General features: G+C 48.8%; 1 protein-coding gene across 1 annotated transcript in view; it reads left to right on the forward strand.

The window, feature by feature from the left end:
- Positions 1-4,774: 4,774 nt before the first annotated feature.
- ADAP1 (ArfGAP with dual PH domains 1) overlaps positions 4,775-15,932 on the forward strand; it is a 71,899-nt gene continuing 60,741 nt past the window's right edge. Inside the window, exon 1 of the mRNA XM_053364671.1 lies at positions 4,775-4,980. Coding sequence (XP_053220646.1) covers positions 4,896-4,980 — 85 coding nt within the window. The 5' untranslated portion in view covers positions 4,775-4,895. The remainder of the gene's footprint in view (positions 4,981-15,932) is intronic.

The raw sequence follows: 15,932 nt of genomic DNA on the forward strand, positions 1-15,932 counted from the left end.
GGCCTGGGAGCCAATGCAGACTTTTGAGCATCAGAGTTATATGCCATTAGCAGTCTTGTTGCGACCATTTGCACCAGACCAGGCCCAAAGAGAGCACCCCACATACCCTCCAACATTTCTCCGGCGAAAATATGGACATCCAAATTTTACTATTTGTACCCCTCCCATCTGACTGGGTTGCCCCAGCCACTCTGGGCGGCTTCCAACATATATGAAAACATAATAAAATGTTACACATTAAAATACTTCCCTATATAGGGCTGCCTTCAGGCGGCTCTGGGGACAGAGAACTCCATACCTTCCAACATTTCTCTGATGAAAATAGGAGAAGCGGGACATTCTGGGGTCAAATCAGAAACCAAGACGGCTTCTGTACCTGGGGCTGTCCCTGGAAAATAGGGAGACTTGGAGGGTCTGACCCCATCTGGTTTGTGTGATCAATAAACCCCACCCAACAGCTGTAGAAGAATAACGCCTGTACTGCCCCCTTGGATAATTACCATATTTTTCGCTGTATAGGACGCACCGGACCATAGGACGCACCTTGTTTTAGAGGGGGAGAACAAGGAAAAAAAATTCTCCCCCTCTCTGTTCAGCGCCCCTTCAGCGAAGCGGCAGGAGAAACGGAGCCCCTTCCATTTCTCCTCCCGCTTGGCTGAAGGGGCGCTGCACAGCTCTCCCTCTCTGCTGAAGCCAGGAGAGTCTTGCTCTCCCAGCTTCAGCGAAAGGAACCTGAAGCCTGCAGAGCGCAGTGGGAACTCGCGCTGCACTCTGCAGGCTTTAGACAGCTATCCCTGAAGCCTGGAGAGTGAGAGGGGTCGGTGCGCACTGACCCCTCTCGCTCTCCAGGCTTCAGCAAAAGCAACGCGAAGCCTCTGGAGCGCAGAGGGAGCGCTCCCTCTGTGCTTCGGAGGCTTCGCTTTGCTATTGCTGAAGCCAAGGAGCCTGCATTCGCTCTATAGGACACACACACATTTCCCCTTAATTTTTGGAGGGGAAAAAGTGCGTCCTATAGAGCAAAAAATACAGTATTTCCGCGTCTGTGTGAATTTCTTGTAGGAGTCTGACATGCCACACCCTCTCGTCCCCCAGATCAAAACTGACTTCTGATTTCTTCTATGCTTCTCTGGCACAAATGACGATGAGAACATAAGAGCATAATTTGAGCCTGCTGGATCCAGCCAATGATCCACCTAGTCCAACACCCTGTTTTCACAGTGGCCCACCGGATACCTGTGGGAAGCCGCCAAGCTGGATGTGAGCATAGCAGCATTCTGCTTCTCTGTGTTTCCTGACGGTGGAGGTGGAACATCGCTCTTGTGGCCAGCAGCTGCTGATTGCCTTCTCTCCCGTGAATTTGATCAGACTTGAAAGACTCATTATCCCCACATTCATTTTCTAGAGCCATCAATTACCCTGACACTCAGGCATCATTGCACCTGAAAACGTCTCCAATTCTCCTTCCATTCTGTCACCAGGTTCTGCTGACTTCAATCCTATTTCCTGCAGACTCAAGCAATACTTTGGGTCCCCACCCCCATTTTAATTTTTTTGGACATCCTTCATTTTGTGAAATCTTCTTTGATCTCTCTCCATCTGCTATTCCCGACAACAGGCAAATAGATTTCTGGTTTTTAAAATAACTTCACTGAGTTGTCGATGGCTGCAGACGGAAGGAGAAGTTTTTTTATGGCCATTCTGAGCCAGAAAGCAGTCTTTCAGGGTGGAAAATGCCGCCACCATCAGTTTTAGCTATAAGGACTAAAAAATAATTTGCCCATCATCTAACACAAGCAATTTAAAAAGCAGAAGGCGTTGTGGCTGGAAGAAAAAGACATCAGGATCTGCCTTGGTCATCTTTTGATAATACCTTCTTAAAGTCATGTCTACAATCTGCTAGGAGGAAGAGTTGTCAGTTCTGCACATCCCCACATCAACTTTTCACGATTTTTTTTAAAAATAAAAAGGGTCTTTATGAAAAGTCATCAGCATTTTTAGTGTGGATTTCTTCTAATGCACATTTTTGTGTGTGCTTTTTGCCCAACCGAATGCATTTCTGCAAGGCAGGTTTCCCCCAAAGGATGCATTTTGGTGTATCATTTTAATAAATCAATGCATTATTATGCACCCTTTAACACAGTATCTGCATTTGGGCATCCAAGCGGTATAAAAAAATAATAAATGCTATAGCAGCAATGTGTTTTCTGCTCATGACTTGGCCGGAGAACCTCATTGCAAATCTATATTCAGAAAGTGCAAATTTTGAAGGATGGCTGTGTTTCAGTACACATATTACATTGGTACATAGCAAGAGGCCTTATGCCGTGTCACCAGACCGGTGGTCCATCTAGGCCAATATTGTCTACACTGACTGGCAGCAGCGCTCTGGGAAGATTTGCTTCAGAAGGTGCGAATGAAATAGGCTTGCCTTTAAATGAGAAATGAATCGAATTCCATCCCTTTTAGCGAGTCCCTGGCCTCCTACCTAACTTGATTGCCCTCTTTAGCATCTATGCCTCACCTTTGCCAACTTGGGGCCCTCCAGATTTTTCGGACTACAACTCCCATCAGCCCCTGCCACCACACGCTGATGGGAGTTGTAGTCCAGCATGTCTGGACGGGCACCAGGTTGGCAAAGGCCAGGTTAGACTTTGGTTAGGCAGAAGCTGAGCATTATTTGAGCTGCCCTGCTGGTTCTGGGCCCGGCGATAGCAGCTGCCGAGTGAATCATTGCTGCCATGTAAGGACAATGCTGTCTATAAACCGAATTGTTCTTTTCGCTGAAATGATGCTTGTTAATATTGACTGATCTTCGTGTCCTCCTCCACCCCCCATGTCAGGTTTCCGAAGGTAGGAAATGTTCCCATCTCCTTATTTGATTTTATTGCAAGATATAAATTTCTCCTTGGCCCCCCCCATCCTTCCTCTGTTCCCGTTACGGAGGGAGGAGAGAAGGATTGCTTAGCAACCAGATTTAAAATAAAATAAAGAAAATCGATAAACTTCCACAGAGAAGCCACACGCCCAAATTTGAGTTGTGTGCTTATTTATTTATTTAATATTAAAAAGCCCTTTCCTCTGAGTTGCCCTCCCTGACGAGAACTCGGCACATCGCATTCTTATGAGACTGCATCCGTTTCACAGGACCGAGAACATTTTGATGTAGTGTGTTTTTAATCAGGGTTACCATATATTCACACGTGCAAAGCTATGCTGATTTAAACTGACTTGCATTATGGCTGCATTATGATGAAAGAGGTATAGCCATACCAGCAAACATCAGCAGGCTTAGGAGCCATTCTAACAGCAGTGGTTTTCTCTGCCCATCACTTGAACCTGGACCATTAGGGTGAGGGTGGCCCCAGCAACATCAGCTCTGCCCTTAGCCAGTCCCCACCTACTTCCCTACTTACAACCAGTCAAGCAGGCTGGCACTGGCTGCCAGCTTCCACCTCCTTAGACCTGGAGGAGATGGGCATCTGTTTATGCTTTAAGTGAGATTCTTGCATTGCAGAGGGTTGGACTAGATGACCCTCAGGGTGACTTCCAACTCTGCCACTCTAAGATTCTATGAGTTGGCTCTGCCTGTCACTGCTTCTAGCGCCACCTAGTGTTGACCTCCCTGCCTTCCATCCCACCAAAGGAACCCAACTGACACCGGGTTGTGATCCCCTTTTATTCTCCCAAGGAAGTGTGAATTACAGTGGTACCTCGAGTTACAGCCGCTTCAGGTTACAGACTCCACTAACCCAGAAATAGTACCTCAGGTTTAGAACTTTGCTTCAGGATGAGAACAGAAATTGTGCGGCAGCAGCAGGGGACCCCATTTCAGGTTAAGAACGGACCTCCAGAACGAATTAAGTTCTTAACCCGAGATACCACTGTATTGCATAATTCTTTGTGTGTGTTAAAAAACCCTACAATTAAACCAGGGCTTAATTATATGCATTTTTTAAAAAATTTAAAAAAGCATACAGTGGTATCTTGGGTTACAGACGCTTCAGGTTACAGACTCTGCTAACCCAGAAATAGTACCTCGGGTTAAGAACTTTGCTTCAGGATGAGAAGAGAAATCTTGTGGCGGCAGCGGGAGGCCCCATTAGGTAAAGTGGTACCACGGGTTAAGAAGAGTTTCAGGTTAAGAACAGACCTCCAGAACGCATTAAGTTCTTAACCCAAGGTACCACTGTACTAGAATAATAAACTGGGAAGGGACCCAAGGGTCATCTAGTCCCACCCCCTGCGATGCCCGCATCCCAGCTCAAGTCAGCACGCAGCAGCCTTGTCGGAAGAGAAAGAAAAGAAGAAAACTAGTCTGAGCAACCTTAAGCCTAGAACTCCCTGCTATATCGGGGACCCCCATATCTCTCTCTCTCAGGGTCAGGGTGTAGGAAGGCGCCGCGGCCGCGAGGGGTCGCCGTCGGGCAACGCTCTGTCCTTGCGGGAGGTGGGGTGGAGCGCGGGGTGGGGTAGGGGGGGGAAGAGTTGGATTAATTTTCTCTTTTCCCTCCCTTATTAAAGGCAGAATGCTCTCTCCGGCTGGAGGAATGCGGAACCTTCCCCCGTGCAAAGCAGACGGGCTGCTACCGCTTGCAGAAGAGATGCTGAAAGGCGAGGAGGGACGGGGAGGGACGCCGCGCTCCCCTCGCCCCCACCCCTAAGGGCTGCTGCCAGGCGCACGGGGGGGGGGTCCTACATGAAGCAGCCCCCTCCCCAAAATCGACAACCCTGCCCTCTCCTCCCCCTCCCTCCCTCCCTCCCGCCACCCCCCACCCCGGCTTGTAAGCCTCTCCCTCGCTGGCAGCTGAGCTCTATGAAGATCGCTTAGGGCAGAGTGGGCGCTGCTTCTCCCCCCCCCCCACAACACCTGCCCCCCACCCCCAACGAGCGCCCCCATGGCGAAGGAGAAATATAAGAAGGCTCTGCTGGAACTGCTCCGGAGGGAGGGCAACGACGTGTGTGCGGACTGCGATGCGCCCGGTAAGGCGGAAAGGTGGGGTGGGGGCGCGTGGTGGTGATGGGGGGGCTGAGCTGCGAGGTGGGGGACGAGGGAGGGACACCCCGGAGGGAGGTGGTTTTTTGGGGGGCACGCACCTGCTCCTCGCAGCAGTCCAGCCCTTACCCCTCCCGCACCCCAACTTTCCTTTGACCGCCCCCCCAGCTTCCCAATCAAATTACTCCCGGGGCTAAGGGTGGGGCGCTAAATGGGTCTCCCTCCCGGACACTGTTCCTCAGCCTTATCTTGGAGGGTGGTAGATGACTGGGTGAAGCTCCTTCCTATCTTTCTTAACCCGATCCGCCCCCCCCCCGCCGCCGCCACCCTCCGGTTTCCCCATCCTCTTTCTCCTCCTCTTCTCGGTCTCTGCTAGGCTGTTGCAAGACTCAGGAAAGAGGAACCGGTAGCCGGTGGAAGGAAGAGCGTCCTCGCTGCGCTGAGAAAGGGGGGGGTGGATATCTGTAAGCTGAGTATATGGGAACCCCCCCCCCCAAAAAAAAACAACTTCCAGAGAGGAACCTTAAGTCATCCCATCATTCATTCTTGGAGAAAGTGTGTGCTCTGTCCAAGACTAGTCCTACTCCGAGTAGACCTATTGAGATGAATGGCTCCAATTTGCTGTTTCAATTCATGACCCTGAGGCCAGTTACAGCAATTGAAACACAATATGAAAAGCAGTTTGAAATGACTTACTCTTGCAGAAATAAGGTTTTCATTTCAGTGAGTCGCATTTGCACTGGAGATATAGATGATAGATATAGCTTTGGTGTGAGTGTGGTCCAATGCCAACTTAAATGACAAAGGGAATCGAAACATTGGGTGGAGAGATGATCTCTGAAATATACTGGGAGTCCTACATAACAATCTCGTTCTCTCTGGTTTTGTTGGGAGTCAATAGCCACCTTCATTGGGGTGGGAGGTGCAGTCTGTTTTCCCACCTAAAGAGGGTGTTTGGTGTCAACTAAGGATGCCAACTTATCTAGGGCTGTGCCTGTCATTGATCTGAGTGTGCCGAAATCGGCAGGATAGGCACCTCACAGCACAGGAAGGTTGCCCTTATTGGCTGTGGAGGACTGACAGCAAAGTCTGCATGGAAGCTGCAGGAGTGTGTGTGTGTGTGTGTGTGTGCGTTTTGGTGGCAACCTTACAGCTTGTGGAAGAGGTCAGGCACTCCCCCCCCAACATACAGTGGTACCTCAGATTAAGTACTTAATTCGTTCCGGAGGTCCGTTCTTAACCTGAAACTGTTCTTAACCTGAAGCACCACTTTAGCTAATGGGGCCTCCTGCTGCTGCTGCGCCGCTGGAGCACGATTTCTGTTCTCATCCTGAAGCAAAGTTCTTAACCTGAAGCACTATTTCTGGGTTAGTGGAGTCTGTAACCTGAAGTGTACATAAACTGAAGCGTATTTAACCTGAGGTACCACTGTACTATGAGAAGAGGCAGGGAGATGTCTCTCTTGATTCAGGCGACCCCTCCCCATCCTCTCTCGCTTTCTCCCTGGCTTGAGTTGGAAGTGTTGATGTCATACCAAATGCTACTTTGGGACTCAAGCTGTACGTCTGCTGCGAACTGCAGTGCAGACTGCAATTCCTAAAAGAAGCCGGAGACAAGCATGCCTGTTTAAACTGGCAATGACAAGGCAGGAGCTGATAGGCTGGAAGGGTGGAAAGTTGCACAAAAGATGGGGGGGGGTACAGAAATGGACCCGAGTAAACCTAATAAGCTTATTTATATCTTCCAATTTGTGGAGTCTGGTTGATGGGAATGCAAGGGACACTGCCCCAGCAACCTCAGACTGACCTTAGGGTGTGTTCGAATTAACACCTTAGAGTGCAGTGAAGTTGCTGGTTCCCCCTGCCCCTTGGTTGTTCACATCAGCATGGCTTTGTTAGTGTCAGATTCATATACAGTGGTACCTCGTGTTACAGACGCTTCAGGTTACAGCCTCCGCTAACCCACAAATAGCACCCCGGGTTAAGAACTTTGCTTCAGGATGTGAATAGAAATTGTGCTCCGGTGGGGCGGCGGCAGTAGGAGGCCCCATTAGCTAAAGTGGTACCTCAGGTTAAGAACGGTTTCAGGTTAAGAATGGACCACCGGAACGAATTAAGTTCCTAACCAGAGGTACCACTGTACCTTATTTCACAAGGCATATTATACTGTGTATAAACTGCATTATACTGATTTACTGTAAATTTTGTTCCATTTAATCCCTGCAAGATGGCCACAAATATAGCTTGGCTTATACAGCGGCCAATAAATAAATACAGTGGTGCTTCAGGTTACAGACACTTCAGGTTACAGACTCCGCTAACCCAGAAATAGTACCTCGGGTTAAGGACTTTGCTTCAGGATGAGAACAGAAATCACGTGGCGGCAGAGGGGGCCCCATTAGCTAAAGTGGTACCTCAGGTTAAGAAGAGTTTCAGGTTAAGAACAGACTTCCAGAACGAATTAAGTTCTTAACCCGAGGTACCACTGTATATTTGCATACAAACTAGGGGGGCGTAGATGGGCAGGGATGACTTCAGCCTACACAGAAGTGCTCATGCCTTGGCAGGAAGCAAATCAAGGTTTCCCAATCATTGTAAAGCTTGTTTGAGAAACAACACATCCAACAGTAGTCACAGAATCATGGAGCTGGAAGGGAGGCCAGGGGCCATCTAGTCCAGCCCCCTGCAATGCAGGAATCGTGGCCGTCCAGTCTCTGTTTACATACCTCCAACGAAGGAGAGTCCACCTCCTTTGCTAATCTTTTATTGCAAGGATCCGTAGGCCCTTTTGGAGAACTGTTGTGTGTGAGCATGGATTGAAACCCAGTGCTTTAAACTCGGTGAGTGCACAATCAACAGGAGGGGCAGATGGTGCCCGTCAACATGGAAGGGGAGCCCATCCAGGAGAAGGAAAACTGCTCCTAAACCTCCGCTGCCTTGCAGCTATCTGTGAGAAAGGCTTGGGGAGTAAACCCTGAGGAGCAATCTGTACCCGCTATCTTTCAGGACACCTTAGGGAGAAGAAAAGGCATTACAATATAATATAATATAATATAATATAATATAATATAATATAATATAATATAATATAATATAATATAATAATATAATATAATATAAAATATAATATAATATAATATAATATAAAATATAATATAATAATTAATAATATTATAATATAATATTATAATATAATATTATAATATAATATTATAATATGATATAAAACATAACATAACATCATAACATAGCATAACATAACAATAATAATTTATTTGTACCCCGCCCATCTGGCTGGGTTTCCCATCCACTCTGGGCAGCTTCCAACAAGATTAAAAATACATTAAAATGTCACACATTAAAAATTTCCCTGTACAGGGCTGCCTTCAGATGTCTTCTAAATGTCAGGTAGTTGTTTATCTCTTTCACATCTGATGGGAGGGTGCCATTACCAAGAAGGCCCTCTGCCTGGTTCCCTGTAACTTGACTTCTCGCAGTGAGGGAACTGCCAGAAGGCCCTCGGAGCTGGACCTCAGCGTCCGGGCAGAACGATGGAGGTGGAGACGCTCCTTCAGGTATACTGGGCCAAGGCCGTTTAGGGCTTTAAAGGTCAACACTAACACTTTGAATTGTGCTCGGAAACGTACTGGGAGCCAATGTAAGAGCAAATCCTACACAAATCTGGAGCGGAGTCCCTAAGACATCTTGTACACCTCCTTCCAGCAGCTCCAGCAGCTAAGCTGGTGCCCAGCATATTGCCCTGCTTTCCTTTGGACCACACCTGCGAGGCTGAGAGGGGTGGTCTTGACATCTGGGCAGCCCAGGACCTCCAGACGCTCTGCCCAGGACTGTGCTCCAAGGAGGCCACTTCAGTGCTGCCAACATTGCAAAAATAGCATGGGAGGCAGCAGAGAGCACAGCCCTAGCCAGTCCTCAGCTATCTGCCTTCCTACTTAAACCCAGTCCAGGGGGTGACACTAGTTTTCAGCTTCCTCCTTCTTAGTCTCAGTGTTGCCAGCGCAGAACTCAGCAGAGAGGAGGTGGATGGGGACCGAACTGCAGTTAGATTGCTCTGCCTGTCATTGGTTTCTGTTGTTGTCCTCTCTGCCTTCTGGCCTCTTGGCACCAGCCTCCACTGGGTTAAATCCCTGGCATCTCCATATACTGCTCCATATACCTTTGACTGAAACCCAGGAGAGCCCTTGCAAGCCAGCATAGACAATAGATGGGTCTGACTCAGTAGAAGGCAGTTTTCAGTGCCCGCTCTGACTGGCAGCGGCATCTGCAGGGTTTCAGGCAGAGATGGGCCCTTTCCAGCTCAGCTGCTTCACCCTTTTAGCTGGTAGTCTGGGGAACTGAACCTAGGAGCCCTTATTTACTGGTCATTCACTGTGTGGCTGCTCCCATCTTTTCATTGCCATGCCTTGCCTAGGAGAAGGCCTCCTGCCCTTCCAACTTTGCTGCCAGGCACTCCTTCACCAGCAAATATAATAAACACACAACACTGCTCTGCGACTGTTGGCAGTGACCTCCGAGAGGCACATGGCACGCTGAACTTTGCTCTACAACTTGAATGTGTACCTGTGTTTTTTAAAAATAAAGGCAAACAAGAACCCATCTGCTCCTGACTGCATTGTCGGGTTGCCTTTTTTAAATAAGAAAAAATCTGCAACTCACTGATTTTAAAAACCACCCCACAATTTATAAAATATTGTGGATTATATACTCTGATGAACAGTAGAATAACACAAATTTGTTTCTTTGGGGCAGGGAGTAGGGGATGCTTTGAGCCTGAGGGCCACTCTGGGCAACCTCCTGAGGGCCACCTCTCAGTGGTGGGTGGGGCCAGGGCAAAAGTGGGCGGAGCAACCAGATTAACTGTATAGGCTAGTTCCTACACATACCCAATGCACCTAGCTTTTTCCTCCATCCGGGCAAACAAGAGCCGTTCTCAGAGTTCAAGGACACATTTCAGGCAGGCAAAAGTCCTGGAGGAAGGTGTGAAGCAAGGCTGGTGAGAGGCATTGCCTTGGGAGGGTCCCAAGGGCCTAGTAAGGATGTCTGGAGGGCCACATTTGACCCTGGAGCCTGAGGCAACCTCACTCCAGCCAAGGGAAAGGACTGATGTTCTGTGTTCAGAAGGTTCTTTGCTCCCTGGCATCTCCAGGGAGAGCTGCAAGAGTCGTCCTTCTCGAACACCTGGTGAGCCGCTGCCAGTCCGTGTAGATAGCATGGACCTAGATGGGCCAATGCGCTGACTTATAAAAAGGCAGTCTGTCCATCCTTAGAGAAAAGGCGGGACAAAAACATGGCCAGCCCTATCATTAGGCAGAGTGAGGTAATGTCCTCAGGCGCCACATGCCTGAGGAAGAGCAGGGAGCTACAAACACCTAACTCATAAAGCACGTGCCACCAGGGGGAATGTGGACTCCTCTGCCTTTGCTTCTGATTGGGGGTGTTTTGTGATTTAGATGACTGAACAATCTCATGTTTGGCACAATCCCACTAAATATGACTTTATTTGGCAATGTTCGTGATCACTTGGCATGTTTGCTGCAAATATGAACGTTGTATTCCACCGTGGGATATATTTTACGCCACTCATTCTTTTTAAAGATGATGATGATTTTATTCTTCCTGCTTTTATGGCTGTTTTTTTTTTTTAAAATTACTTTTCGCTTGATGTTTTGTTTGTTTGAATAAACTGGGGCAACCCAGCAGTGGTGTAATGTGGTTTGCCGGCGCCCGGGGAAGCTCGGCTGAGTGACATGGCCCTTGTGGGCAAATACCCCTGAGGAGAATGCAGCAGCCATGTGCCCTTTGACCCCAGCTTTGCAAAGTGAGGCCGATGCTGGGTTTGTATCCTTCCCACGCTGCCCTACCAGCCCTGCACCGCTTTGCGAGGCTGGGAGCTGATCTGAATGATTTACCTGGGGAGATGGAGAGTGTTGTGTTCATCCTGGACCCCTTAGAGGACAGGTGTAATGAAAATGAAAAAGCAATTGAGAATACATATGTGTGTGAACCAGATCTCTGGGACCACTCTCAACTGTGGATCCCTGACCTTGACATGTTGCATTCTCAGTTGGGCAATTGTAGACCTCTCTAGATTTCCCTAGATGATAGGACCTGTGTGATGTAGTGGCAAAGGTCCCAGGAGACCAGGGTTCAAATCCTGACTCAGTTTTGAAACTCAATGGGTGACCTTAGGCCAGTCACACTGTTTCTCTGCCTAGCCTACCTCACAGGGTTGTTGTAAGCGTAAAATGGAGTTTGAGAGAACTGTGTGTGCCACTTTGAATTCCTGGAAGGAAAAGCAGGATATGAATGTAGCAGTAATGCGTGGCGCACTTCCAAATGTGGTCAGGCTCATTCTGTGGCATTTGCAACCCTGCTGCCCATTCTGCTGAGTGGGATCCTGGGCTTCTGCTTTTGATGGCACTGCTGGCCAGCTCCGGTGAGCCCTGGCAAATACACCCAGCCACTTTCTCTGAATTCTTGCATTGCGGCTCTATGAGCCTGCTGCCTCCCTCTGCTTCTGCCAGCTGATGCTTCCATGTAATCTTATTAACCTGACACGAATGACATCTTGCTGGGCCTGGCTTGAATCTGACTGCAGTGATGACCTTGTTGAGCTTTGCCTTGCCTTTCTTGATCAAGAACTTGTGCAATTCCCAAGCCATGTGCTGTGAGAGAACTGGGAGCGTGCCATGAAAATGTGATGTGGCTCCAGGCTTAGAAGGCTCCCCTGAGCCCCAAAGGCCTGCCAACAGAGGGGCCTGTCTGCTGTGTCTCTGTGACTACCTGTTCTAGCTCTGCCTCCTTATAGCTATGTAGCTGTTGCTGGGGGACAGGCTGCTTCTGTTGCATCTCTGTAGTGGGCGATTGGCTTGCTCTGAATGTGGAGGTGCAGCAGAATGGGTGCTCCTGCTTGTTTTCCATCCTGTAGTAAGCATCACAGAACAACTAAGAAAACACAACATTGTGTGGATGGCCTCAAATGCGCTATTATTGTATCAGTAACATTGTGCAGAATACACACATGTCTGCACCCCATATTTAATGCTCTATTGCACCACGTTAACTGTGATGGAATATTCTGGAAAGTGGCGTACTGTGGGGTACGCTGCATGCTTCTGTTCAAAACAGCTTCTCCAAGTGAACCAGGAAGTGACCACTCCAGATAATGGAACAACTCTTCTTATCTCTGCAGCTGTGATCTCCTGGGTGGTGCAGATGCCATTAGGGAGTTGAATACACATGTGTACTCCTTCTGTTTCCCTCCCTCCCATCCCACAACCACCCAGCCGCCCGGGCACTGGCAACCCATGCTACACCACTGATCCTGGGAACTGTAGGTTGCTGAAGGTGTTGACCTCACAGAGCTGCAGTTCCCAGCCCCCTAAACAAAGTACAGTTCCCAGGATTCTCCATGACCGTAAAAGCAATATCATAGTGCTTTATGTGGGTGTTGTGGGTGTGGCCATGTAGCCACAAAAAGCAAGTGAACGAAACCCAGCCGTCCAGAGGGGCCCTAAATAGTAAACGCCTTCTCTGATGTAGTTGCTTATGTAGCCAAAAGGACACCACATGTGCGCGCGCGCACACACACACACGAGGGGTGGGGGAATACCAGCAGCCTCGGTGGAAGCCCAAGAAGTACCAAAAAGGGGACTCCAAAAACAGCCCAGTGAAAACTGCACGTGCTCAGTGGAGATGGAATGCTAGCTGGCAGATCTGCTAGGAAAGAAATGGGAAAACTGGGGAGGGGTGAAACGGAGTACTCTGCCAAAGGGCATGGAGGGTGGCCGGCTGGAATCCCGGACAAGAGCACACTCCACACTACAAAAGTAGTAGTAGTAGTTGACATTAGAGTAAGGTAAAGGTAAAGGGACCCCTGACCATTAGGTCCAGTCGTGGCCGACTCTGGAGTTGCGGCACTCATCTCGCTTTATTGGCCGAGGGAGCCAGCGTACAGCTTTCGGGACATGTGGTCAGCGTGACTAAGCCGCTTCTGGCGAACCAGAGCAGCGCATGGAAACGCCGTTTACCTTCCCGCTGGAGCAGTACCTATTTATCTACTTGCACTTTTTACGTGCTTTTGAACTGCTAGGTTGGCAGGAGCAGGGAGCGAGCAACGGAAGCTCACCCCATCGTGGGGATTTGAACCACCGACCTTCTGATTGGCAAGTCCTAGGCTCTGTGGTTTAACCCACGGCGCCACCCGCGTCCATTGACATTAGGGTAGAATGGGATATTAGAGCAGATCTCTCCTGTTGTGTTTTGCCTCCCATTCCCCCATTGCATTTCTCTCCCCCACACCACCCCTTACAATGACTATGGTATAATCACACTTTTTAATTTTTATTTTAAAGCAAATTGCCCATTAGTCATTCCCCTGTCAGTTCCCACTGTGGAGCTTCCCCCACCTTCCCTTTTTCTGCTGTTCTCTTACTTATCAATACATTCCTAGGAAATTAAATGCGTCTGAGATTCTGCATGGCTTTTAATGCCTTTGTCCGCACAGCAGCCTCCACCCAACCTGGTGCCTTTCCAGCTGTTTTGAACTACAGCTTTTTGGGAATTGTACCCAAAACATCTGGAAGGGGATAGGCTGGGGAAGGCTGCTGGAGAGGCTCGGGAGTAGATGATGCTCTGAAATCCATGGGCACTCCCAGTGATTTCAGATCACTTTGGCTTCATTCCTTCATTACTTCTGTGGCTTGAGAAAAGCAAAGACCCAACAAAAAATGAGCCATCACATTTGTGACCTTTTCAAGAGTCAGAAGCAGCAGAATTAGAAACTCGTTGGTGGGAAAGGAAAGGAAACAAGTTGGATCGTAAGTCCTTTATCATAAACTCCAGGCTTGAGCAAAATGCCCTCTCATCTTGATGGGTCTCCTGAGGCTTACCTAGTGAGTAGTGGCAATAGCACTCAATGGGTGACTGGGTGATTGAGGACCCAAGGGGTTCATGCACTGGCTTAAAGTGAGATACAGTGGAACCTTGGTTCCCAAACGTCTTGGTTCCCGAACGGCTCAGTTGTCGAACAAATGTTCTGGTAAGTGTTCCGGTTTGCGAACATTTTGCAAACATCCAATGCGGCTTCCACGGGACGCGGGTGGCGCTGTGGGTTAAACCACAGAGCCTAGGACTTGCCGATCAGAAGGTCGGTGGTTTGAATCCCCGCTACGGGGTGAGCTCCCGTTGCTCGGTCCCTGCTCCTGCCAACCTAGCAGTTCGAAAGCCTGTCAAAGTGCGAGTAGATAAATAGGTACCACTCCGGCGGGAAGGTAAACGGTGTTTCCATGCGCTGTTCTGGTTTGCCAGAAGTGGCTTAGTCATGCTGGCCACATGACCCGGAAGCTGTACGCCGGCTCCCTCGGCCAATAAAGCGAGATGAACGCTGCAACCCCAGAGTCGGCCACGACTGGACCTAATGGTCAGGGGTCCCTTTACCTTAATGCGGCTTCCACAGCTTCCGACTGAGTGCAGGAATCTCCTGCAGCCAATCGGAAGCCGCGCCTTGGTTTTCAAATGGTTTCAGGAGTCGAATGGACTCCTGGAACAGATTATGTTTGAGAACCAAGGTACCACTGTATCTATTTTGTAGCACTCTGAAATTCCAGTCCAAAACAGGAATTCAAGATCCACGAAATCAAAGTTTGTGTATGCACAATGCATTTAAAGAACATCATGCCCCGCCCCAAGAATCCTGAGAACTGTAGTTTGTTAAGGGTGCTGGGAATTGTAGCTCTGAAGGGTAAACTCCAGTTCCTAAGATTCTTTGGGGGGGGGGAACTATGTGCTTTAAATGTATGCTGTGTATACAGCAAAAATGGCACCTGTCCAGACAGATATTTATAAGCTCCGAAGTTGGAATTCTGTTCAGTGGTGGGAACTAACCTGGTTCAGATGCCTGTTCTTCTGAGTTAATTACCTCTGTTGGTGATTCCTCTTGCATTGGCTTATTAGCGTTTTTCTAGGGATAATAATGTTTTACGGCGTATTATCATCTGTGTTCTGAAACTGCTTGAATTCTGCCAGGGGAGGTGGTGGCTCCCATTAACCGGGAGTGGCTCCTTTTCATAAACAGTCACTGGAAAATTGGGGTCCTGAACTTGAAAATGTTTTAGGCTCATAGCTACATGATCATGTTGGCATGGTGATCTTGAGGTGGAATAAGTGCCATTAAGCTGATTAACCACGTGTAGAAGTGACAAGGACCAGTAATTTCCATGCACACTCTTGACAACTTGGAAATGCAATAGGGTGGCCTTTTGGATAGGTCTATTTTGTATAGGGGATGCGGGTGGCGATGTGGGTTAAACCACAGAGCCTAGGACTTGTCGATCAGAAGGCGGGCAGTTTGAATCCCCGCGCCAGGGTGAGCTCCCATTGCTCGGTCCCTGTTCCTGGCAACCTAGCTGTTCGATAGCATGTCAAAGTGCAAGTAGATAAATAGGTACCACTCCGGCGGGAAGGTAAACGGCGTTTCCGTGCGCTGCTCTGGTTCGCCAGAAGCGGCTTAGTCATGCTGGCCACATGACTCGGAAGCTGTACGCCGGCTCCTTTGGCCAATAAAGCGAGATGAGCGCCGCAACCCCAGAATCGGCCATGACTGGACCTAATGGTCAGGAGTCCCTTTACCTCTACCTTATTTTGTATAGAAAGATTTTACTTAAAACTCTCTATGTGCTAGCACACAACCAAATTCCTTAGCAGTTTCTGTCAGCTGGGGCCTTTTTCCAGAGCAAGACAGCGGCTAACAGTGCAATTATATCTTTCTTTACTTGGAAGTAAGTCCCATTGAGTTGGCAGCCCATGCAGATATTTATGAACAGGTGCAATATGGATCCAACAAGCCGCTCCATTTAAAAGCCAAGTCACTGTATCTTGCACTAGTTCATAGGCATCAGCTCCTATGGGCTGAGGTGTGG

This window comes from Podarcis raffonei, chromosome 14 (assembly GCF_027172205.1).
Source record: "Podarcis raffonei isolate rPodRaf1 chromosome 14, rPodRaf1.pri, whole genome shotgun sequence".
NCBI classification, from domain to species: Eukaryota; Metazoa; Chordata; class Lepidosauria; order Squamata; family Lacertidae; genus Podarcis; species Podarcis raffonei.